Source organism: Littorina saxatilis, linkage group LG4, assembly GCF_037325665.1.
Source record: "Littorina saxatilis isolate snail1 linkage group LG4, US_GU_Lsax_2.0, whole genome shotgun sequence".
Classification (NCBI taxonomy): domain Eukaryota; kingdom Metazoa; phylum Mollusca; class Gastropoda; order Littorinimorpha; family Littorinidae; genus Littorina; species Littorina saxatilis.
In genome coordinates, this window is record NC_090248.1 from 9,864,489 (window position 1) to 9,891,714 (window position 27,226).

A 27,226-nucleotide genomic window follows, 5' to 3' on the forward strand; every position below is an offset into this window, starting at 1 on the left:
AATGCGTGAACTGAGGAATCAAAGGAACAACCACGTTGCAAGAAATAACACTGTAGCATCTTTACATAAGTCATGTCATAAAATCATGAGATACATTGAGAGAGAGAGAGAGAGAGAGAGAGAGAGAGAGAGAGAGAGAGAGAGAGAGAGAAAAAGAGAGAGAGAGAGAGAGAGAGAGAGAGAGAGAGAGAGAGAGAGAGAGAGAGAGAGAGAGAGAGAGAGAGAGAGAGAGAGAGAGAGAGAGCCACCAACCGACAGACAGGCAGATAAAGTGGCCGTACACATTGAAAACAATGATGTACATTGATAATGGCAAATACTAACGAGCAAATTCCTTCCTGGTTGGACTAGTAATGTAATCAAGTATATGTAACGCATGCACCAAATGAAATCGTAGTTTGGAAGGTGTCTGTGCAGCAAGAAGGTTCCTTGTGTGGGAAGGCAGACGGAGCGGACAATGGAGTTGTGTCGCACTGCCTTGGCTTTTGTCATCTGTTTGTTCGTCCCCGTACAAGGTAAGTAGAGGTAACATGCCGAGTCTCAGTGATAATTAAAATAATGGTCGAAGTTAGCGGATCATGACAAATGCGAGCTTCAGTCTCTCTCTCTCCCCCTCTCTCTCTCTCTGTTGTTGTCTCTCTCTCTCTGTTTCTCTTTGTCTCCCTCTGTATCTGTCTCTGTCTGTCTGTCTGTCTTGTCTGTCTGTCTGTCTGTCTGTCTGTCTGTCTGTCTCTCTCTCTCTCTCTCTCTCTCTCTCTCTCTCTCTCTCTCTCTCTCTCTGTCACGATTTCAGTCACACGTTTGAGAAAGAAACTCTTTGTTGGGCGCCTTTCTCAAATTGCAACGTAATGCGCCTGTTGCTGGCTATCCTTGGCATTCGTTGTCATTAATCCAACAAAATAAGGGCACACATTTGTGGCCCACAAACTGCAAATGTGCCTCACAATTTTTTGGGCTTGTTTTTATGGGACACATTTTGGTTTTGGTTTTTTCCTTTGTGCTCTACACACATGCATACATGTTATACATACATATATAATACAATGTATGTATATAATATATAATATAATATAATCCTGTCTCAAATGCCCCAAAGAAAGCCGGAACCATTAGGCTTGGTGGAACTCCTCTGAGAGAGGATGAAGAAGCAACGTACCTTGGTGTCACCTTTGATAGACGGCAGACCTGGAAACCACACATTGCACAGGCAGAGACGAAGGCCCGGCGCAAGCTAGCCATACTCAGGAAGCTGGCAGGTACCACCTGGGGAGCGAACGAGAAGATACTGAAGACAGTATACCAGGGAACAATCAGACCCCACCTCGAGTACGGCTCCACAGCGTGGTCAACCTCAGCCAAGACAAACCTGCAGACCCTTGACCGTGTGCAAAACCAGGCCCTCCGACTCATCACCGGTGCAATGAAATCCACGCCCATCAAGGAAATGGAGAAGCTTACCACCATCCAACCCCTCTGTCAGAGAAGAGAAGCCAAGACTATGGTACTGGCCGAGAAGCTCAAGTGCCTACCCGACCACCCCATGAAGCACAGACTGAGCAACCTCACCAAGAACCGGCTTAAGCGGAGCAGTTTTGTACACGAGAGCAAGAGACTTTCTCGACAGTACAGGGAAGTCCTTCCACAGAACACTCTACCTCTGACTCAAGAAGAAGACGAAACCCCCAAGGCAACAGAGAAACCAGGCATCCAGATCTGCACCAGTGTTCCACATGTTACCTCAGGAGAAGATCAGAATGACACAGCTCGACAGGCACTCACCTTAGCCCTGATCGACGAACAGTACCCAAAAGAGGCGTGGATCCATGTATACACCGATGGATCAGCAACTAACGCCGTGCTCAATGGAGGTGCAGGCATTCTGATCCAGTTCCCTGGGGGACATACAGCTACATCCAGCGTTGCCACTGGCAAACACTGCACAAACTATAAAGCAGAAGCAGAAGCTCTCATGCAGGCCGCCTCCTTCGTTCAGGACTCCGCAGACCCTTGCTACCAAGTTGTCTTCCTCTCGGACGCCCTTTCAGTCCTTCAGGCCCTAGAGAACGACAAACTCCCACAGCTGGCCAAAGCATTACAGATGGTCAGACAAACCAGAAGAGTTGTCCTCCAGTGGATACCAGCACACTGTGGGATACCAGGAAATGAAAGGGCAGATGAGCTGGCAAAAGAAGGAGCCGTGGAAGACCAACCTGAAAACAGTGTCAGCTTTAGTGAGCAGAAGACAATCATCAAGGCATTGATGAGGCCAAGGACAAACAGAGATGACTACCACACAATGTCCAGAGAGCAGCAAGTCAACCTCATCAGACTGCGTACTGGCCACAACAGGCTCAATGCTCACATGAACCGAAAGTTCAAGCTGGCGCCATCACCAACCTGTGCCTGCGGTCAAGAGGACCAAACAGCGGAACACATCTTACAGCGATGTCCCTTACTAGATGAGGAACGAAAAGAAGTGTGGCCGTCACCAACTCCCTTGCAGACCAAACTATACGGCAGTCGACAGGAGTTGGAGAAAACGACAACATTTATCACCAGTGCTGGACTGATTGTGTAACCTCTGCGAACGCCAAGAAGAAGAAGAAGAAGAAGAAGAAATGCCCCAAAGTACTCTACATTGGTGAGACAGAAAGAACCCTCTCTACCCGCTTCACCGAACATCTGGCAGATATTCGACATCACCGCTGTAGGTCTGTTGCCCAACATTTCAACAGCAGCAACCACACCTCCCTGGATGCACGTGTGAAAGGTGTCTGGCAAATGTACAGCACCTCCACAGACAGAAAACAAGTAGAGTCCGATTTCATATTATCCCTGGGCACATCCACACCTGACGGTTTGAATGCGAAAATGTGATGTACTTGTATTCCCCAAACATAATGTGGATTTACAGTACGTGTGTGTGTGTGTTTGTGTGTGAATGTGTGTGTGTGTGTGTGTGTGTGTGTGTGTGTTTATGTGTGTATTCATGTTTTTGGTTGTGTGTGTGTGTGTATGTGTGCGTGTGCGTGCGTACGTTTGTTTCCCCCCCCTCCCCCTTTTTTTTTTCCCCCTCAGTCCCCACCCCCCCCCCCCCTTTTATGAATGTGTATCACTTTTAGTCTAGTATGCCTGTGCCCATGACATCATCCAACCACTTCTCTCCCCTTTCATTCATTTCCGTTCCTAGAGTTCCTTCCCTTTTTTGCGTGTTTCCCCTCCATTTTCTTTCAAACCTTGTTCGTTCCGTGTTGCGTCTGCTTTTTGTTGTCTTTTGTGTTCTTGTTTTTCCTGATGAAGCTTCCATAAGCGAAAATTCGTACCGTCTTGTCTCGTTCTTGTATTGGTGAGTACAGTATTCCTTTGTTTTTTAACTTTGTTCATCTTACCACAGTCACTTCGTTGTTTAGATATATAATACATGTTATGTAATATACATTTGTATATATATGCACACATCAACTTGTCTACATTGTATGTCTGTCACTCTATCAGTCTATGTCAAAACTTCACAAAATGTAAAAGGACTTATACAATTTTATATTCTAGAAAGATATCAATGCCACTGTCCCACAGTATCATAAGAATCAAGCGTTAATGTTGGTTTGGTCGTCTGTTGTCGTTTTTTGTTGTTGTTGTTTTATGGGGGAGGGTGCAGTGTGTAAATTCATCTGGTTCTGTGGACAGTGTGTTTGTTATTCCTCCACATAGGTAAATATCATACTGCATGTAGCTCCTAGTACTACTTGTCCTGTCAACTAACTGTTTTAAAATTGGTGCTCAGAGGAATGTTACTTCAGCCAATATTATATATTACAGGTTGGCATCGATCCGGCACAGTGGAAGAAGCACAGTGGAAGATTCCTTCATGATCCGGAGGCTGTCAAGACTCAAATGGGAAATATTTCATGCTAATGGCAATTCAGGTAAGAGTTTTGCTACATGATCATAATTATTGTGTTTTATCCTCCCTCTCAAGTTCTGGTTACATTCGTGACTGTTGGTGTGTGTTTGTGTGTGAGAACCGAAGTGTGCGTGTGTGTGTGTGTGTGTGTGTGTGTGTGTGTGTGTGTGTGTGTGTGTGTGTGTGTGTGTGTTTGATTTTCCCTGGCCAGTCAGGAGAGCTGCCAGACATTATAATACCTGCAGATTTTTCTAGCCCTGCAGATTGATGTTACACACCTTTGCTTTGCTTTTTGAATTTGATAGCAAGCGCTGACAGGGAATGTGTCTTCTATATTTCATATATTAAAAAGTAGGCATTAGAACTTGTCTACCAGGGAATTAGAATGTTTACGCTCTCGGCATTTATGTGGGTTTAGTGTGTGTGTGTGTGTGTGTGTGTGTGTGTGTCAGTTACAAACACAATTTACTCCTTACTCATACTTAAAACTTGTTCTTGTCATTGTGTTTGGATTTAAGATCAGTTCCTTTGTCATTCATTTGTCACTGAGTAGGGACAGACGATGACGGAGACCTGGCCAGTGAATGTGGATGAAAAGCAGTGCTATCCAAGTCCAGCTGTGATCATGGGGAAACTACAGCGGCAGTCAATGTCCACTCAGTATTGCTTGTACTGAGCATTACAACTTGTTGCTATTGTAAATTTGTGTCAATGTTTTAAAGGCCCACTACGCCTCATTTAAAAAGTTGTCCTCACCTTTAACATGGGATAAGACCATCCCTCCACTTGGTCACAGACCAAAAATCGACACTTTGACTGCTTTCTGTTGTGAGGTAGATGTTTTGGTGGTTTCGGTGAATTTTTTTTCTTCTGTGACCTATCCTTTTTCTTACCCATTTTTCACCAGAAAAAGAAATCCATCCAGAATTAAATGTTCTACAAGTAAATACATAGATATAAACATATTTCATATCCAAAAATGTGAGTCCAAGTGATAAAGGGAAAGAATAAATAACAAGAAAAGACGTATGCAAGTAACTTTACACCAACTAGTGCTACTTGAAGGTGAAATAATTGTTATACAGCCACTTAAATCGTACTAGTAATTGAATAAAACATTCTCTTTATATTGAATGACCTATTGAGTGCTTAAGACAGTGAAATAATTGAATTTAAGTGGATTCAGAGCCAGTTTTAGGCAACAAACAAAATATCCCGAATAAGGGAAAGGCAAACATATCCATTCCACTTTTGTTATTACTTCAGCTACACCTTAGTAATCACAAGAGAAATACTCAAACAAAACAGCAAATGTTAGAGAAAACATTGGGCAACAACCAAAAATGTCCTACCAACCAAACTTTGCTACCAACCAGCCTTTCCTATCTTTCAGATTGTAGCTGGACAACAGCACAACATGAACTCAAAAACAAAACATGAAGCTGCTAACCACAGATGTGGCACTGACAGATGAAATAGAAGAGCCTCTGGTAGCAAAACAAAACAATCTGTTCAGGGTAGATAATTGGTTTGACTTTCTTCTCGTATGTGAAAGTTGCAACGTTTTGCCTGTTGTGATTTTTTGTCGATTTTTCATTCGGCTCTTCTGACCCAAGGAAAGGACTGACTGTATTTAAAATAATTCTAGTAATGAGTAAAATCTTTTATTCTAGCTATTTCATGTTTTACTTTCTTGCATTGCAATAGTTCAATCAATCAATGTTCATTAACAAACAGTATATGTGCACTTTATGAGTATAGGGTTGCAACAAACTTTACGATGGGAAGGAGAGAGAAAATAAAGATATTTGTACCATTATGTATACAAAGTACATCATACCAATTACTTTGCACAGTATTACTATGCATCTATCTATATATATATACGACTAGTGTCTGTCTGTCTGTCTGTCTGTCTGTCTGTCTGTCTGTTCGCGATGCACGGCCAAAGTTCTCGATGGATCTGCTTCAAATTTGGTGGGCTTATTCAGAGAGACCCCGGACACAACCTCATCGATGAGATATTTCAACACGTGCTCTCAGCGCGCAGCGCTGAACCGATTTTGGTTCCACCTGAGCTACCCGGCCCCCCATACCAACACACCAAAGCCGCTACACCACATCACAACGCCAAAGTTCTCGGTGGATCTTTTTCAAATTTGGACACCGTATTCAGCTACACCCCTGACACAATCTCATCGATGAGATATTTCAACACGTGCTCTCACCGCGCAGCGCTGAACCGATTTTGGTTTTTCTGTTCATTTCACCATTCCCAGTAACTCTTCCTTATCTTCTCCAGTGTTTTCAACGTTTATCTCCCTTCCTTCGTGTGGCGTCAATCCATATTCCCGTTACTACGTTACTATTTTTAGAATGTCACGATTGCACCCGTAAGTTGTCCTTACTGTAAAAGTGAAAAGGTCGAATCAATTTATAGCCACGCGAAAAATACACTGTTATCTATCTCTATATATTTATAGATATAGATATACATATATATATATATACGGCTTCTCTGTGTGTGTGTGTGTGTGTGTTTGTGTGTGTGTGTGGGCAACACCTGTGGATTGTAGAGTTCTGTTTGTGATGTGGTCTACGGCTTTGGTGTGTCGGTATGGGGGCCCGGGTAGCTCAGGTGGTAGAGCACTGGACTTGTGATCGAGAGGTCGCTGGTTCGAATCCGGGCCGGGACGGACACGGGTCAACTTTATGTGCAGACCCAGAGACGGTATCCATCTCCCACCCCCGTGTCACCACAATGGCACGTTAAAGATCTTGGTCATTCGACCATAAGTGCAGATGGCTGATACCACCTAAACACGCAAACATCAAAAAGCCGTGAGGGCGTAAAACTCGAATCGTATAAACCAATTCATGACCAATATAGGCAATTAAGACCTGACGGACAATAAGCCAGCCCCTTAAAATTTACTTTGTGTCGGTATGTTTCAACACGTGCTCTCAGCGCGCAGCGCTGAACCGATTTTGGTTTTTCTCTGTTTTTCTCTGGATCCCTTCCCAGTAACTCTTCCTTATCTTCTCCAGTGTTTTCAGCGTTTATCTCCCTTCCTTCGTGTGGCGTCAATCCATATTCCCGTAACTACGTTACTATTTTTAGAATGTCACGATTGCACCCGTAAGTTGTCCTTACTGTAAAAGTGAAAAGGTCGAATCAATTTATAGCCACGCGAAAAATACACTGTCATCTATCTCTATATATTTATAGATATAGATATACATATATAGATACGGCTTCTGTGTGTGTGTGTGTGTGTGTGTGTGTGTGTGTGTGTGTGTGTGTGTGTGTGTGTGTGTGTGTGTGTGTGGGCAACACCTGTGGATTGTAGAGTTCTGTTTGTGATGGGGTCTGGTGGCTTTTGTCTGTCTGTATGTTCTGGCATTTGAGAAGCCATAACAGATAATATAGGGCTTAGAAATAAGCTCTAAAATTCTCAATCCCGTTTGAGAGGACTTCGCCTTCAAAGGTGATTGTGGTGAACCGCCACGCTGTCTGTCTCTGTCTCGCGATTCACTCCGGCGAAGCCGGGTATTCCTCTAGTGTTACATATATATACATTTACCATACAGATAAGATTTGACAAGCAAAATCTGTAACTGTGTAAGTGGTAAAGAAATGTGTAACTTAGTTACTTACTCTTCAGGGGCAGTCTGTAATTTGTAAAGCACCACGCCAAGTCATCCTGATACCTCTCCAGTACATGTATTCATATTTGAAGGTAAACTGTTGGAACTGGAAGACAGGAGCTGTATGAATGATGCACATCATCTCTGGTTTCTCGGGAGGCCTGACAAAAACACCATACCAATATATATTAATATTAAGTAATTAACATAACAATATTACATGTCTTAAAAAATGAAATAAGTACTATTTCAACTTTACTATCAGAGCCAAATCACTCACTAATTCAGTAATTGTTTTGTTTATTCTTTTACAACCATAGTTCATACACTGATACAGCAGCATTTCATTCTATGCATGCAGATTAAAGATCAAGCATTTTCTAAACTTGAGTAAAAAACAGAACACAACAAACACACACTCATTGACTCACAGTCACACCCAGTTACTCAGTAACACTAACACACACATGCACAACAGAAAAATCTTGCTCAGTCTTACAAAGGCCACGTTTTGCAATGGTCATGTCTTGGATTTTAAAAACAATAACTTACCCGCTGGTTGATCCAAACCGATGACTGAGAGGAAAATGTCTAGTGTAGACAGTGCGATTCATCGCCAACCTCCCCATTCAAGGCAGACTGTGTCCACAATCAGCTGTACCATTCACATCCCGATTGAATTCCTTCAGAGAGGCAGTCAGTGTTTCAATTTCTTTGTCGATATATTTCTCTGGTGGACGTGTTGAACTGCCAAATATTAGATTGTTTCCAATGTCTGTTACGACGGCCGCCATGTTTTTTTGTCATCAATACTATTCATCTACTCCACTAAGGAAGAGCGTTTTTATTGTGTCTTGAAACCGACTACTCGCGAAAATCATCAGTGTAAAATTATGGCCCACAAAATAAAGCTTCACATTTTGTTTAAGGGCTTATTTTATTTGCCCTTATTTTTAAGGGGCACATTTTGTGTCCCATATTTTAATAAGGCTTTCTTTTTGTGGGCCACAAACTGTATTTGTGCCCCAGATTTTGTGCCCCATATTTTGTGGGGCACATTTCGTGTTTGTGGCCCACAAAAAAAAGCCCAAAACGAGTGGGATTAATGACATCGAATGCCAAGGATAGAGACTCATACGTAAACAGCCCCGACATAGCGTCTAGTACCAAGAAAGATTCTTCTTGTCTCGGCGTGACTCTTTTTACGTCATCGTCTGGCGTCAAGGTTGAGGGGCGGTGTACAGGTTGGCCCATCGGTGTACAGGTTGGCCCAACCACGATCATCATCATCGTTGTTCTGCCGACCCAAATCGTCGTCGGGCCGACGACAGTCTGCTGTCTGGGAGCCTGCTTAAAAATGAACCTGTCGAATTTGTTTTACCCGCTACCTTGGAATTTTTTCGTGTGATCACGTCGTACACTAACAAATACTATCTTTACGAATAAGCCTAAAGGAGGTTACTTCTTAACTTTATTGCAATCTGATAGTATATTTAATTGCACACCCACCCACCCACCCACACACACACACACACACACACACACACACACACACACACACACACACACACACACACACACAGAGCGTTCTGTTCTTTACAAATAAACCCATTGCGTTCTGTTCTCTGTCTGTTTGTGTGTGTAGTGTGGTGTGTCGTCGGTGTGTGTGTGCGTGTGTGTACGTGCGTACGTGCGTGCGTGAATACGTGCGTGCGTGAATACGTTCGTGTGTGTGTGCGTGTGTGTGTGTGTGCGTGCGTGGGTGCGTGCGTGGGTGCGTGCGAACGTTTTTGTATGTGGGGGGGGGGGGAAGGGGGGTATGCGCACGTACCTCACTGTACACATCATTGCCGTTAGGTTTTTTTAGTTTTTATTTGAAACACATGTTTATGTCATACCTTTCTCTTATAAGGAAAAAAGAAAAGATTTACGTTCTACCTCTTACAATCAATACAATAATATTTTGTGATACCAATCATTAGACCATGAAAAGTACTTGAGAACGATCGTCTCTTTCATCACCAGGTCAGCCGTGTTCCTGCACAGGGGGATGTGACAACACCAAGCTAGTCTTCCCTGGGTCTGATGGAAGGATCGGTAAGGAGTCGCAATTTCTATTGTATCACATGCGTTCACTTTATTCTTCAATGATAGAAATGACAAACCTTGCAAAACATAGTTCAGAAAATTAATCAAAACCATCGATTTCGAAAATGGTAGAACTATAAAATGCTTAACCTGACGGTTGTGAGTGACAGACATTGAAAAGATCAAGTGACTTTTTTCCTCTAAAATCTAATATTTCAGGATGAGATTGGCTTGTTCATGTCAATGCTTGTTGCAAGATGTGTTCTGTATAACTCTCACTCACGCTTGTTGCACACGTCAGATATATTGAGAACGCTCACATCAATTTCTCAAACCTGTGAATTTCAAAGCAATCCTCTTTCAAATGTTTGAATACAATGCTTTTTGTTGTGGTATCCTTCACAATTATCCACGCAACAACCCACTGTTTTCGACCGGTCATAAATAAAACACCCGTTCTATATAGATAATTGATTTGACTTTCTTCCCGTTTTTAAAAATTGTCAAAAAGTGCCTATTCTGATTTTTTTGTCGATATTCTGATTTCTATCTTATGTTACTGACGTGTCGATTTCGGGGCTAGAGTTGGTTGAGCAGCAGTCGCGTGACCATTTCAAATACATATTTATTGTTGCAGAGTTAAGTACGAAACATGCCCTGTCTACGTTTCATTTTTGTCCACCTTCTTCTCTTTATTGTCCGTGTTTATTAGTGGATGTAGCATATGGAAAGCCAGCAAACATGAGCAGCACCCACGACAACCTACACGGGGGGAGATCAAGCCCGGCCTGTTTGGCAGTTAATGGGAAAACCGACACCGTGTACAGGACTTTGAACACAAGCAAACCCAACTGTGTCCATACTGCTGTTGGTGACACCAACGCCTCGTGGGAGGTGGACCTGGGCCGTAACTACACCGTCACCAACATCACCATCTACAGGAGGGAACGTAAGAGCGTTAGTTATTTCCCCCTCTGCTTCTTCTAATCTGTGAACTGAAAATGTTTCGATAATAACGCAGCAAACGAAGATTAACTACCCAGATGATGATAAGCAGTGTTTAACGCCCTCACGGTAAAACCATTTGGGGCATGTTCCCGGGTTTGACCCCGACTTTAGATGGTATTAACTACCCAGCCTGGTGGGGACTACTTTTACACATTAACGCCGCTTCTACTACAATGGAAAGTGGCCGAGAGCGGGGCCAATGTGAAATGATCTCCATGAGCGTGGTTTGGTCGGGGTGGGGTTGCTGTTGACGAAAGAATATTTCACTGTGGTTTACTTTTGATTGACGTGACAGATTCAAAGTGTGCAGTCAGACTGAGAAGCTCTGATAGTATTAAGGCTTTATGTCCTAGGATCAGGCTTACATTACATATCTAGCACGTTGAGAGGTATTGTGCGATAACACTGTTTGACACCTCCAGCTTCTTATGGGATGTGCTGTTGGAGGCTTGGGAGGACAGAACAACACATACACACCAAAGGGCACCACATGATTCAGGCTAGCCAAAGATCCTTGCTTGATCTTCTGCTGCTGACATGTCATGGAACACGTATAACATTAGTATCCTCGTAACCTCATGCGCATGTATTTTGTTTGTTTTGCCCAGAAAATACCGCACGACGCATGTCAGGAATCCACGTGGAGGTGGACAGCCAGACGTGGTACACTTTCCCTCTGAACGTTTTATGTAGAAGTTTTACATAAATAAATCAATGGGTTTTTTTATAAGGGGAGACGATGAAACGTTATTACATAACAGTCCTCATTATCATATATACATGTATTCTGTTCGTCTTGTGTGAAGGGTTCCAGCGACGCATGTCAGGAATCCACGTGGAGGTGGACAGCCAGACGTGTTACACTTTCCCTCTGGTGAATGTCGACTATCGGACTCTAAACAGCCTGCCTGAGAAGATTGACGTGACCTGTACACCGCCCCTCACTGGCCGTGTGGTCAGGCTGCAGAAACGTGGACAGCCTTTGAACTTTGACTACGGAGCTGAACTCATCAACATCTGTGAGGTGCAAGTGTGGGGTATGTTATTTATAACATCTCTCTCTCTCTCTCTCTCTCTCTCTCTCTCTGTTTCTCTATTTATCTCTCTCTCTCTCCCTCTCTCTATCTCTCTCTCACATTTTATCTCTCTCACATTCTCTCTTTCTCTCATTTTCTCTCTCTCTCTTTATCTGTCTCTCTCTCCCTTTCTCTCTCTCTCTCTTTATCTCTCTCACATTTTATCTCTCACTCTCTCTCTCTTTATCTCTCTCACATTTTATCTCTCACTCTCTCTCTCTTTATCTCTCTCTCCCTCTCTCTCTCTCTCTCTTATTCTGGCGTAATGAGTAGGCCTACATTTTGCTTCCTCACGTTTTTTCGCATTGGCGAGGGCTGATCACAAGCATACGCAAGCACGCTCGCACGCACACTCACCCACACGCAGAAAAGAGAAACAAATTTGAGCAGCATCGCCATGAATATCAGGATCCATTGTAAGAACATAATTAATGTATGGTTTCCGAAGTGAATTGTGCCGACGTAGATTCTGATAGTGTCACTAGGCTACATGTAAAGACGGTGCTGACACGACGCTATCTAGTGTCACAGTGGCTAAGGCTGTGGCAGGACATAGATGACTCGGATTTTTGTTGCAATCAGATGCAGGCGGATTAAAATAACTCTTATTTTGATACATTTATTGAACAGTGGTGTAAGATGAAAACACTCACATTATTTTCTCAAGTCTTGCTAAGACTTTGTTTGTTTGTTTGTTTGTTTGTTTGCTTAACGCCCAGCCGACCACGAAGGGCCATATCAGGGCGGTGCTGCTTTGACATTTAACGTGCGCCACACACAAGACAGAAGTCGCAGCACAGGCTTCATGTCTCACCCAGTCACATTATTCTGACACCGGACCAACCAGTCCTAGCACTAACCCCATAATACCAGACGCCAGGCGGAGCAGCCACTAGAGCAGACACTAGTCTTAGGTATGACCCGGCCGGGGTTCGAACCCACGACCTCCCGATGACGGGGCGGACTTGCTAAGACAAAATATTGGAGAAAACATGTGAATGCTGGAGGAGAAACGATTAGTTATCTTTATTGTATCTATGTATACATTGTGTTCTGTTTCAAAGGTTGCCGAGATGGTTTGTACGGCGCTGACTGTGGAGAGCAGTGCGGACAGTGTGCAGGCAGTGACACGTGCAGCGCGGTATCAGGTCACTGTCCTAATAGATGTCAGCCTGGATGGAAGGGCGACAACTGTAAACAGGGTAAGACTTAGATTATGTTGGTTTTTTTTTAAACAAACTAATACAAGCTTGCACCCAAAGAGTCAAGAACTGCGATTTTTTTACGAATTAATTTCGTACTCGGACCCGGCTGGTCTTGACCTATTTTTGGATCTAAATTTAGATCAGGTAGATCACCACATCATGCACAAATAGACTAGACACGTCACTAGCAAACTATGTCAGACATCATCTTGAGTTTGTGTAAAACAAAATGGAGGCCGGAATCACTCATTTGAATCGAACTCCGACCAAACACCACGTAATAACTAGGTTAATTTATGCACTCGCGTGAACAAGAAACTGTCGAGCTTCACAGATGTCGTCGTTGGGTAGTTTTGGGTTTGTTTTACTACCATAGAGGATTTTTGAAGGAAAGGATAAACCATACAGGCTTCCGCTTCGAAAAGAACCCAATAGAAACACACAATATTGGTTTTCAAAGCACGAAAACAGCCATTGTGCCAAGTATGATGCCACTGCTCAATCTGTTTTGCATTACCAGTAATTTACGGGTTCAGAATTCTGATCGCACCTTAGTGTTCCTATCCTGTGACACTCCACACACCCTATATTGGGTATGGTTTCCGAAGTGAATTGTGCCGACGTAGATTCTGATAGTGTCACTACATGTAAAGACGGTGCTGACACGACGCTATCTAGTGTCACAGTGGCTAAGGCTGTGGCAGGACATAGATGACTCGGGGTTTTGTTGCAATCAGATGCAGGCGGATTAAAATAACTCTTATTTTGATACATGTATTGAACAGTGGTGTAAGATGAAAACACTCACATTATTTTCTCAAGTCTTGCTAAGACTTTGTTTGTTTGTTTGTTTGTTGGCAAGCGAATCACAGAGCGCGGCGCGCTGTGCAGCGCGGCGATTTACAGAGCGCGGCACTCTGAGCAGCGCAGCGATTGTCGAAGCGCGGCGCCCTCACCAGCGCAGCGACTCTTGAGGCAGTTCGTTTTTGTATCAGCAACATTATGATAATAATAGTTTATTATATTATATCAAATTAATTTATTTGTGATGATTTTACGAAAGGTATGTTTGTTACTAAAAGGTATAACATCTCAAACAGTTCGGATTGATATGCAGCCGCGCTTCCGGGCCATTTGGGGATCATGATTTTGCAGCCTTGACTCTGGAAGTGGAACACGTGCCGTTTTTCTGTTGTGATGGAAGTGGGAAACGTTTTGGAAACCCCATGTGAAAACTAGTTATGATAGCAACTTGAGCTTGTAAGTAAGCATATTCTGTGTGTGCGTGCTTTTCTCTGTGTTGTCTTTTTTTTTAATTTGTTATGTTTGCATGGCAGGGTACATAGGAACTGATATTGAAATGGAAGGTGCAAAGACAGATTCAACGAAATCATGATAAAGTTTGCCAACATTTGTAATTTTAATATTTATATTTTTTTTAAACATGAAAGATTACATTAAAATTGTACTAAAACATTCAAATGAACAATTTCAATTAAATCTAAATCTTAATCTAAAGTATCTTTTAAAAGCAAATGTTATATAGGGCCTAATACATTAAAATCAGCAAATAAATGATTCTCTGGATCTAAAGCATAATAAATATCTTCTTGATTAAAAACCAATGATCACAGTTTCAATGAACAAGATTTTTGGACATGCCAACATGTATAATAATTAATATTAGCATAACAAAAATAAAAATTCTACTGAGGTCATTAAACATGAATATATATACTTGAACATGCCAAAATGTAGAATATAAAAGCATAATATCTTGCAAAGTGTATGTCAACGAGTTTAAATAATAAAAAGTTCTTATCTCAATACTGATAATAAATTACATTAATACATGATATTAAATAAGTTCCAATTTCTGTACAGTAACTGATACACATAATGCGCAGTAAATGGTACAATAAAAATCAAACTTAAATAAATCAGTCTTACAGTCAGAGTGTGCGTGAAAAATCAAGATGCATGGTCAACAGATCCACATAATGCGCATTAAAAATCACCAAATTCATACTGGACACACACCTGATGGAACCATCCCTGACATGTCTCACACATAATCCACAATGTATCACCAGTGGAAACTGTTTTAGGTGGATCTGGTCTTTTGCATTGTCTACATTCATCTTCATCCTGCGTTATTGGCATCATTTTTCTTCCTTTATTAAGACTCAATCTGTTTTGTTTGTTTTTTCTCTTAGGTTGTTTTCTTTCGGCGCCTAAAACGGTCAGACCAGTGCCTTTGGGTCGTCCACGTTTTGGAATGCCAATAGGTGGCAGAACATTGGCAATGGCTACGTTTAAATTGTCAGTGTTTGTATCTGTATCAATTGTCTCCGAGTCTTTGTCAGTTTCTCTGTCATTTGTTTCTGTGTCCTGATGGTTGTCAGTCTGTGTGTCAGTGTTTGTGTCTCTGTCAGTCTCTCTGTCATTTGTCTCTGTGTCTAGTTGAGAATCAGTCTGTGTGTCAGTGTTTGTGTCTCTGTCAGTCTCTGTGTTGTCCTGTGTAAGTATGTCATCATCATCAGCAAAGTCTATGTCCCTGAATGTTGAAATGGCTAATTCGAAATCTTCAAGTCTTGACATGTACCTGTGGAACTGTGCCGTTCCAAGTTCAGACATTTTTGCAGCTATTTTGTCTCAATGATTTTGCACGTTTGAATTTGGTCCTTTTGTCGAGTGCCCTTGTACTTTTTGATATGTGTACTACTTTTTGGTTTTCAGTGGTTCCGGATGCAGCCAGACATGGGCCAGCAACAAAGCTTGGATAAAATGCCAAAAGCCACATTTCATTAAATAAATCCTATGTGAGGACTTCCAGACCAAGGGCGCGTCTTGCAGCTAAAATGTGCGCACAGGGCAATTTGTTTGACACTGCAACTTTGCATTTACATGTATCATTGACCACGTTCATTGGGCCAGCAGTGTCATGAACAGTCACACCCACATCTTCTACGTCACACTGAAGAGACTGTGACTTCTGAATCATGTACATTGTGTGATTGTATGCATGTGGTGTGATGTGTTTTTGAAGGAGAGGGTATTCACTGTGCGTTTTCCTCATGGTATTTGAGAAAAGCCGGTGGGATATTTCGGTTTTCAGTGTTTTATTATCAGCAGAATGTTTTTGAACATGACATCAAGGGGGGCATTTTTTGGTACTTCTTGTTTGAGTTTTTGGTGATATGATTCGATTCTGTTGTTTGTTCTGTTGGAAATGTTTTGTCTTGTTGACCTTGCAAACTGGGTCCATCTCTCCTTCATTGAATCCCAATTGTCTAGCCAGTACTGTTCAAAAACAGTATCGAGACAAATCAGTGAATCTCTGTGGGTGTTATACTCTGTCTCTGTTTCTGCATAACAACATTTGGCACACAGATCACGGATTTTGTCTTTAACCGTTTTACTGCATGTTAGTTGGTTTATTTTCACTTTCATATCTTTCATGATGTGGAATAGACAGAGCTCTACTTCTGTTTGTGGAAAAACAGTTTTCAAACAGGCGACCTCATTCATATCTTTATCCACCATGAATGTTTTTATGTTTTCCGAGGCTTCCGGGTTTTCTGTTTTGAGAATGTGAAAGATGTTTAGGAACATTTCTTTTGTTTCCTCAGTGAGTATGGCGAAAGCCACGATTCGTGACTCATTGTTGCCGTCAATGCATAAGAATGACAGTAAAGGCATCTGCCTGTCGTTGACACAGTAGGTGCAGTCTAATTGAACATGTGTAGGGTATTTCCTTAAGATTGTCTTCATTTCTGAGCTTTGGTAAAATACGTACTTTAACACTTCTTGTTCATCAAGGCCAATGTTAACTGAGCAGCCTGGATCGTTGTCAACTTCCTTCTCTATTGCCATCAGCATCAGTTGTGCGTCATTGAGTGCCTTGTCCTTACTTGATCCTGACATGGCCTTCTCCTGCAAAATAACAAAAACAGATATAAAACACAAAAATGGTAGGTTCTGGGATCATTCAATTGTTGAGAAAACAAAACGTTACATTAACTAGTACGTTGATGTACTATCAAATGTGTAAAACGTGTTTTGTCATTGTACTAGCAAATGTAACATTTTGTTTTGTCCATAATTGAATGTTACAATAACCTACAATTCTTATGTTTTTTATTCTTAAGACTATATAGCTTGCTTGATGACGTTACCAGTGGCTGACACCAGTGTTGTACAACTACAAATGTGGATATTTTTCCGATCTCCCAGGTCAACTTGTGTGCAGACCTGCTAGAGGCTTATCCCCTTTCGTAAAAGATCCTGTAATCCATGTCAGGCGGGGTAAAAAGGGTCATACACGTAAAATTCCACTCGTGCAAAAACATGAGTGAACGTGGGAGTTTCAGCCCACGAACGCAGAAGAAGAAGAAGAAGTGTGTGTGTGTGTATCCTCACCTCATTTCTCATACGAGATTTGATGTTACGGATGTCGTAGAGACGTAGTTTTTTTTTGTATTGGTCGCTGACATGCTTTTGAAGAACCTTTCCGGAAACTTTGAGTTTAGCCAGTTCCACGATTTTCTCCTCTTCATCCTTGTTCAGGATGCGTTGTTTGGGATACATGTCATGAAGATCTTTGCCTAACAAAGGAATGAAAATAGATGATGTACTGTGTAAATATATAACATGTAAACTAATATTAGTAATTGCAAGTTTGTATAATTATTGACGTATTTAAGTTTAAATTGTGAGGGTAATTTGCTCAATGCTTTTTACATTTAGTCAAGTTTTGACTAAATGATTTAACATAGAGGGGGAATCGAGACAAGGGTCGTGGTGTATGTGTGTCTGTCTGTCCGCGCTAAACAGGCTTGCCAGTTTCACTCCGTTTTGCACAAGCGGCGGACTACGGTCATTGTGAAAAAATGTGCGTTCAGTTTCATTCTGTGAGTTCCACAGCTTGACTAAATGTAGTAATTTTGCCTTACGCGACTTGTTTATTTCATGAATTTGGAACTCATTTCTTGCAAATTGTGTGAGCAGTGCATCCATCTTTGATTTATTCTTTGAGCAGTATAAGTGTCGTTTGTGCAAGTTTGAATAAACACTTTTCTTACCTATTGGATGGTTGTGGTCCATTATGTGTGTTCGAACAACAACTTTGGAGGTGTTCTTGTCAACGGATGCATGGATTTTTGCAGGGCATCCATCTTTGAATGACCTAGATGAACACACAATATCATATATACTGTTCAAAAAAAGAAACGCATAGTTGCTACTTGCCAAATTTGTTTTATTTTTCGAAAAAATTAACAGAAAATCCAATATTTAGATTATTTGTTTGAAATTTGGTATGGACACAGTTGAATGCACACACAGTTCATTTGCATCTTCAAATCAATCAGTCAATCAATACGATTGGGTGCCGAGGCTGTCAAGTCAGTAGGGGGTGTGACTGCCTTGAGCAGCAACAACTGCCCGGCACCTTCTGGGCATGGACTGGATCAGATGCCGGATATCTTGCTGTGGGATGGTGTCCCACTCCTCCTGAAGTGCCTGCAATAGATCGCGGTGATTTGCCGGCGCTTCTTCTCGCCTGCGCACACGTCTGTCCAATTCATCCCAGAGGTGTTCTATCGGGTTCATGTCTGGTGACATGGATGGCCAGGGAAGCACCTGGACATGGTGGTCGGTGAGGAACTGGGTGGTGAGTCGTGCTGTGTGCGGGCGAGCGTTGTCCTGCTGGAATATGGCATCCTGGTCAGCCAGAAGAGGAAGGGCGTGTGGGCGCAGAATTTCCTCCACGTATCGCTGGGCAGTTATGGGCCCTTGGACGTGCACCAGGGTGCTCCTTCCAGCGGTATTGATCGCCCCCCACACCATGACGCCTCCACCACCATGAACGGGTGCCTCATCCACACAGTTGGGCGCGTAACGTTCGTTTACTCTCCGGTAGACCCTCCTCCGACCATCATGTCGCTGGAGCAGGAAGTAGGACTCGTCGCTGAACCACACGTGTCTCCAGTTATTCCGGACGGTCCAGCGAAGGTGCTGGTTGCCCCACTGCACTCGGTTCTGGCGATGGCGGCGGGTGAGGACAGCTCCTCTGTGAGGTCTGCGAGCTCTCAAACCAGCTTCATGCAGGCGGTTCCGCACGGTCTGGTCCGATAATCGGTGTGGCCCGGGGAGAGCCTGGACAGAAGATGAGGCCGACAGGAAACGATTCCGGAGGTGGCGGAGCCGTATGAAGCGGTCGTGAGCAGCAGTTGTCGCCCTTGGTCTTCCCGCTCGTGGCAAGTCAGCAACGGAGCCAGTGGCTTGAAACCTGACCCACAGTCTACTGATGGTGCTCTGGGACACGTGGAAGTGCCTGGCGATTGCACTTTGACTTTGGCCTGCTTGTAAACGACCCAATGCAATTTGGCGGTCTTCTCTGCTCAATCGGGCCATCTTTCGTCGCTGAATTGTCGTCTGATTTCTTTGTGGCGAACAATCCGCTTTTATGGGTTTTGGAAGACATGGTGAGAGCTCAATATTCCCCGAGTTTCACGAGATTACACTGAAGCATGACGAGTGGTCATGCCAAATGAGCAATTTTGACATTGTAGCCACTGATAACGCATGCGTCACGTGCAGAGCTCACTTGTGGCAATGGACGAAAGGTCGACGACCAGATAAACATTTTCTGCAATTTGGTGGATATCCTTGTAGCCATATAATTAAATTAACCAAATATTACAAGCTATGCGTTTCTTTTTTTGAACAGTATATGTACAGACAGACATTTAAAGTACATGTAGTTCATAATTACTGAACCGGATAACATTCATGTACTATTTTCACTATACATGGTTTACATCACTATCACGATATAACCTTCGTGGTTGAAAACGACGTTAAACAGTAAAGAAAGTAAAGTAAAGTACAAAATTCTGCATTCATTTCATTTTTATTTAAATTGTCTAACTCGTGTAAAATTCAAGTAAAACAAGAAATTCCTACGAGGTAGGAAAAACACCCCCGTCAAAGGGAAATAACCTTCTCAGTTGGTGGCAGTGACTGAGTGAGAATGGTTATTTCCCTTTGACCATTAAGATGTCCCTCTATAAGTCCTTGTATAATTTTAATCCACCAATAACTCCCTAACCGTGTGTTTGACTGGTCCCAATTTTTGTAAGGACCGTCTCAGGAATGTATAGAACCTGTTCACCAAGTTTGGTGACGATCGGTCTGTTCATTCTTGAGATCTATATGCGAACACAAACAAACAAACAAACAAACACATCGAGCGAAACCTATACACACCCCTATACCGGGGGTGTAAAAAGCATTAGTTAACTCACTTAGTCCGGTGACAGGTGGTGGCTGCCGACTTGAAGCCTCCTCGGTGCGTGCACGCAATTTGAGGAAAAATTCCACATTCGGGAATTGACGCAAAAATACGAGATCTTGCCACACTTACACGATTGTATGCCCTCCAGATTTTCATTTGTTGCTTTTTTCAGAATGATCTTGCATACAAAAAAAAACCTCAGACAATAGATGAGTTGAAACACCAATTGCAAGAAGTCTGAAGAGTGCAAGTCGTATGAGTGTGGCCATGCAAAGCTCAATGTCAAACCTCCTACTTTTGAGACATTCTCCGAATTTAAAAAGCGTAGAAATAAAACCACTTGGCCTGCATAATCAAAACTTCCTGGAATTTTCATCCCACATCTGGGGCTGATGTACACTAACTATGAATTAAATTGCTGGAGTAATGCAGTAGTTACTAGCATAATAATAAAGCATTGTGGAGAAAAAGGGAAGATTATGGGCCTGCTAATTTAATTTGACTGCAGCAGCAATAGTTTTGGGATATATTTTATCATATTTCATTAGATCATCTAAGCACACACAAATATACTCAGATAATACAGTCATCATCTGCAACGTGTTTCGATGAGTTTCACTTGATTAGGCCAAAAAAAAAAAAATGTCTGTTTCTGGTAACATGGCTAAAAAAAATAGGGTCGGTAGGTCGGGATTTTTTTATTTTTTTTATTTTATTTTTTTTTACCCCAAATGTAGACCAATAAAACTAACTTTAAAAATCGCGCAAAGAGACTGGATTCACTATACATAGAGACAAGACACTCAACACATTTACAAATCGTCAGCGGACTTTCGTTTTCACACGTTTTTGTTGTTCATTTTCTCACCCTGTCCTTTACCACCAAAAAAAACAAAAACATTTTTGAGTTTGGAAAAAAAAAGTTTAGGGTCGGCGCCGAAATTTAGGGTCGGTCGGGTGACCAGAAACAGACAATTTTTTTTTTTTGCCTTATAAATCTGCGTTGTTGCTTGTACAAGAACAAAAATAATTAAAAAAACAAAGCAACGAAGACAGGGACTACAGATAAACCCACGTGTACGACACGAAAACAACAAAGATTACACAAAAGGAAAAAGAAAACTACAACACATAGACACAGACTCTCCTTACTCTCCCCAGGAATTATGGTTTGATGAATGGGAATAGTAGTAAAAACATGCTTATACTTTATACACAGCCCAAAACGGCGCCGTATATAACGGCCATTACTTGTGCATGTACAAATAAGGAATAATATCAATACAGTTTTGGAGTATTTACACCTAGCAATGTCCGTCACTCTCAATGTCAGTTTTACACCACATACAATCAGTTCTACTGAGAACTGCACTCATTGACAATGTGTAACATTTTCAATCAATCAGTTCTGCACCTCAACCCAATAATCTTCTTTGTAATTGCAAAAGGTACAGAGTGAGGTATGGGGTAGAACTGAATGGTATTAATGGTGTAGAAACTTTGATTCAGGGGAACAAATCTTTACCACTGAGCTTATCCAATGATAACATTTCATCTATCATCAAATCCATGTTTTAAAGATGCCTTTACAGAGAAAGTTTTATCTCATATACCACAAAATCAACATTATCATGTGAACATACACTTTAATTCCTAATAATCTAAATGTTATTCATCACCAGAAAATGATTAAGAACAACTATTCCATTTTCGCATCAAGTGTCAAAAATACAAAACATCTTACAAGCTCAGCATACATGTTGGGTATATTACAGTGGTGCTACGAACAACACACACAATAAGGGTAACGGGCACACTGTTTATCCCATACACCATCTTGTAGTTCTTAAAACACATCTGCTCCCAAAGGATCTTTCACTCTTAAGATAAAAACAAAATTGCAAACTAACCACCATACTGATTTACCTCCTACAACATGGGACATGTTGCAAACAAAATTTGAGTTATTTTGCAATCATAAAACAAACTAATTTTCAAACCTGAGAGGAAAGACTTCAAATGAACCATTTTCAAAACGCCACTGTCATTTAACTGCCATACTTTTCACCATTTTATCTATTCATTATTTTCATTCTAAAGAAAGCTGTACAACATGACATACACATATTTCAAAAATGCTGCATCGGGATCAGGTAGATTCATACATAAGTAGGTTATTTCTGGATAATGCCAGAGTCTTTGTAACGACGTTTTTTAAGGGTGTAATCGTTCTCCTTGACCAAACATGCATTACTTTTTTTCCTTATAATTTCATATACATTATCATTATTATTCATTTAAACATTAATTTTTAAACTACACCAGGAAAACAGAATCAAAAGCATTGTAGGTGCTTGGACTAATTAAATGTTTACTCTGGTTTAAATTTCACATTCAAATAACACTGGGATCCTATAAATAATATCCAAACCTTACCATTAAACAAATAGCCACAATATTTCAACACAGCAACAAACCTTAGTTCCATAACGAAAAAAATATGTCGTCTGCAAATTGCGACAATACGCCTTGTCTGGTACCTCTTTCCCCCTCAACCATGCAGAACACTAGACTAACCGTTTGCGGGCATACATGATATAATATTGTCATACATCTTAAAAAAATCATTTTCAAATATAAAACAAATCAAAACTATGTGCACAAACGTCCAGGAGTTACTACCAAAGGCTCTAAAAAGTCTATTGGCAAAACATTGTACAATGTATACGAACATGTGACCATAGAAGTGTGTTCAGCTAAGTCATATGTCACCATTATTTGTCAAAACTGCTTATCCTTTACAACTTGTTGGTGTTCTTGTTCTTATTTTCTTTGTGGAATTATTTTCTTCTCTCGTCTGATTGCATGCATACAATTGACATTGCTTGGCTTTGAAAATTTAGTTCGGAAGCACTTGAACAAAATTAGAAATCTTGTACTCGACAGTTCCAAAGGAATAATTAACATTGAAGACAACATGCACCGAGCTAAGCAAGCAATGTTTCCATCGGGTTAACCGTCTAATTCCAGACAGCCGTTTCTGAACTCTGTTGCCTGAGGTGTGCAGTACATTAGTAGTTTCACAGGTTGTATTAGTCATTTCCAGTATCACTGGCGTGCCACGCAGAGTTTTGGTAAGTGTGAGAGTGTCTTCCCTTGTCCTGCTGTCCCTTGAAGACAGGTGTGGAGTAGGGATCTCTGTCGCTGTCATCAGGAGTTTGGAGCCCGTCATAGATATGACTCTCTTCTGCTTCTGTGACACCTGCACTCCCTGTTTCCTGCAGACCTGCTTGTCCGTTGAGTCCAACAGGAGCACCAGGCTCAAACCCTATAACAGGAAGTTACGGTTTGTCAATCATGTTTAGTATGTCTACAATTGGATGCTATTAAGAGAAATGTTAAACGGCTGTTACATTTAAACTACTAATAACATAATATATCAATATGGATGCTGTTATGCCTTGTTAAGACATTGTTTTCTATATCTTATAGTCTATAATATCAAAATTACTAATAGCTGTGTATAAAGTGCTCCCAATTGCGCATGTGTTTAAAACAACACAATTTCCTGTGCGGAAGATGATTATGATGATGATGATGATGATGATGATGATGATGATGATGATGATGATGATGATATTGTTGATAAACTTCAATTTGTTGTCTCACTCTGATTAGCCGATGTTGGAGGAGGGCTCGCTGTCTCAGATGATGAACGCTTTTTTGATCGCCTTATCAGTCTGCAATATGATTTGATAACAGTACACAATTAATGCAGTAGAAATCACGTGCTGAACACTCAGTTAGTGCGACAAGTCAGTAAAAGTCTGCGCATAATGATCTCTTAGTGTTTGTCCTGGCCCAGAAGCCACGAAAAAGTGTTTTTTTCCTATGGGCTTCCCCAGAATTCCGGCCTCACGGATTGGACCCCGCTGCCATTAGAACCGTGATTGTAAGTTCTGGATATAACTTTAAAGGCATATGTACGCGCTCCCGTGTTTACAAAGTGTAGTTTGCCCACAATCGATGTCAAATGCATCATAAGGCCATATAGTGACGATATGTCGCAATGCGCGGACCATATACATGCATTACAGCTTGTTCTAGCCTCTGAAAAAGTGAGGATGTCAACAAAGACGCGGAGTTATTTCCCTTGCGTCAACGTTCCCTCTGTTGGCAAATCTATAAATAGGACGATCTAGATCAAAATAAAAATTCAAATATCTCAACATTTAAGGGGTCCTAGACCACAATATCTTGCAGGGAACTTAATTTAGCATGTCTCCAGCTGTTGGTAAAGCAATTAGCGTGTATATTCATCGAGTTAATATGCCTTTAAGGTTGGAGAACATGCTCCCGTGGCAATAGTCCTGAACAGTCATTTTTAACTCTGTGCTTGAATCTGGTGCAGTGTATAATGACCTCAGACAGCATTAACGTCAAAGAAAACAATCTCACTCTGCTGTTGTTGTTGGTTCTTCCTGTTATCCTTTCCTTCCTATAATGCATGTTTTGGTTCTGCTTGTTTGCTCTGGTGTTTTTGTGTGTGTTTGTTTTCTGATAAGCCACACTTTTATCAGTGATGCTAGTTTCTCATACTTACAGCCCAACAAGTAGAATGCTGAGAGCGATGACACACAGCCCACCAAACACAGCACCGGCAACTGGACCTGCAAGGTTGGGGCTGCTCGTTTCTGTGAGTGAAATTGGCAAATAAGTGAGTCTCTTGCTCCGTTTCATTGTGTATGTTTCTTATTTTGTTGTTGTTTTAATTTAAAATTTAAAATCAAAATCATCAACAACAAGACCAACAATGACCAACAACAACAACACACACACACACACAAACACACACAGACACACACACACACACACACACACACACACACACACACACACACACACACACACACACACAAACGTACACATTGTTCGCATTAAAGTGCATCTTTTAATCTGTTTTTTCCGCTATCTCCGTGTTATGAACACATGTCCTTAGACTTAACACTCACGTGCGCAATAAGGTCCTGCGTAGCCATCAAAGCATCCACCAATGCAAAATCCGTCGTCATGACGACAAGAGTGCGTGCACTTCCCACACGCCATTGAACACCCTTCACCATACGTTCCCTCCTCGCAAACTGAAACACAATGCATCTTGATAGTTTGTTTGGCAAAATGTTTCCCCATTGTGCATTGTAACACGCTTGGACAGACTATAGGGACTAATGCGCACATGCAGATTCAACCAGACTCAAGAGAGACAAAGAAACGCACCTCTATAGCGAAACAGATCAGAACCACAACCACAGCCAATGTTTTTTTGTAACAAGACAACAACGAAACCTCATTTGCATAAAACGACTTTAATTTATTTTTTATTATTGGAACAAACACATATATATGCTTAAATTGATTTTGGGAATAATGAATAATAAAACAATTGTATTCCCGTTTGCGTCTATTTCTGCAATTTTAATTTTATGCACATTTTTAATTATCCATTTATGAAAATCTAAATTACACATACCCCCTATTTATTATTTGTCATGTACACTTGGTTAGCTTTCTGTCTTTCTTTATTTGGTGTTTAACGTCGTTTTCAACCATTCAAGGTTATATCGCGACGGGGAAAGGGGGGAGATGAGATAGGGGAAAGGGGGGGGGGAGATGGGATAGAGCCACTTGTTAATTGTTTCTTGTTCACAAAAGCACTAATCAAAAAATTGCTCCACGGGCCTGCAACGCAGTACAATATATGACCTTACTGGGAGAATGCAAGTTTCCAGTACAAAGGACTTAACATTTCTCACACACTGCCCGACCAAAATCTTTACAAACATTGACTATATTCTATACAAGAAACACTTAACAAGGGTAAAAGGAGAAACAGAACCGTTAGTCGCCTCTTACGACATGCTGGCAAGCATCGGGTAAATTCTTTCTCGTCCCAACCAATATGGGACTCCCCCTAACCCGCGGGGGTTCACTTGGTTAGCAATACATTAAAACTGTCTGTCTCTTCGAGGAGAATATTTCATATACGATTAGATAAATAAACACTTCTTTGATCAAAAAGTGAATGGCACGCTAGTCTATTCGCCAGGAGGCACCAACTACTTACCGTCGTTGCAGAAACCCTTTTCTCCTGGTCGGTATCCTGCTGCACATCCCTCCACACATCTTCCTGTGTCTTGTTCACAGGAGCCGTCACCACCACACTTCGTGCTGCAGTTCAGATCACAGCTGGCTCCGTACCTTTTACCGGTACAAACTGAAAGCATACACAATGATTTCAGTGAGAGCGGCATTAACATTACAAGCATTGCATTAAAGGAAAAAGTCTATAGCTCATGTCTACTAGTTCAAAGATTCATCCGTTAATACAATTATCAACAGCGCAGATGTTTGTGTGGTCAGAAAAAAACGCTGTCGCTGACGCAGAGGATAACTCGAAAAAAAGGCTAGGACATGTCTTTACCACGCCGTATAAATAGGCATCGTGTTTTATTCTCATAACACAAATAATACGGTCCGCATGAGAAAAGATTGAGATGGGTGGCTGTATATGTGTTGCTCAGAGAGGCGCCAAACATTCTGCTCTCATCTTTTGAAGAATGGTCAGTATATATTTGTCTTTGTATTCACGAAACTACATTTTATTTGCTTAAAATGTAATGCGATGTTAACCGTTGCTTCTTGCAAGGGTTAGCAAGGGCTCGCAGAGAAGCCTTAGATTTGGCTGACAATCAGAAAGATGAACAGCCGTTATTGCACTAGTCAACTGAGTTGAATGACCAAGCACTTTCTGATTGGTCTACACGCTGAACTGGATCAAACTGTTTCCGAGGAGGGGTGGGGTGGGGGTATGGTTACGGTTTTTATTTCCGCATAGTAACTGTTACAAGTTATATCATATAAAAAAGGAAGACACTCTAAACAGTATTCCGCGGAAAAGCTGTTTTACTCTGGACAACAACTATGCTGCAGCGGATGA

The 27,226-nt window shown here is 41.5% G+C and overlaps 2 protein-coding genes across 2 annotated transcripts in view; one reads left to right on the forward strand and one right to left on the reverse strand.

The window, feature by feature from the left end:
* Positions 1 to 383: 383 nt before the first annotated feature.
* The window catches only part of LOC138963928 (receptor-type tyrosine-protein phosphatase mu-like), a 500,599-nt gene continuing 473,756 nt past the window's right edge, over positions 384 to 27,226 (forward strand). Inside the window, exon 1 of the mRNA XM_070335790.1 lies at positions 384 to 515. Within this exon, the coding sequence (XP_070191891.1) occupies positions 458 to 515 (58 nt within the window). The 5' untranslated portion in view covers positions 384 to 457. The remainder of the gene's footprint in view (positions 516 to 27,226) is intronic.
* Positions 20,044 to 27,226, reverse strand: part of LOC138963650 (scavenger receptor class F member 2-like) — a 35,677-nt gene continuing 28,494 nt past the window's right edge. Inside the window, exons 6-10 of the mRNA XM_070335496.1 lie at positions 26,354 to 26,503; positions 25,242 to 25,370; positions 24,833 to 24,923; positions 23,899 to 23,969; positions 20,044 to 23,557 (exon numbers count right to left, since the gene is read on the reverse strand). Of these exons, the coding sequence (XP_070191597.1) occupies positions 23,322 to 23,557; positions 23,899 to 23,969; positions 24,833 to 24,923; positions 25,242 to 25,370; positions 26,354 to 26,503 (677 nt within the window). The 3' untranslated portion in view covers positions 20,044 to 23,321. The remainder of the gene's footprint in view (positions 23,558 to 23,898; positions 23,970 to 24,832; positions 24,924 to 25,241; positions 25,371 to 26,353; positions 26,504 to 27,226) is intronic.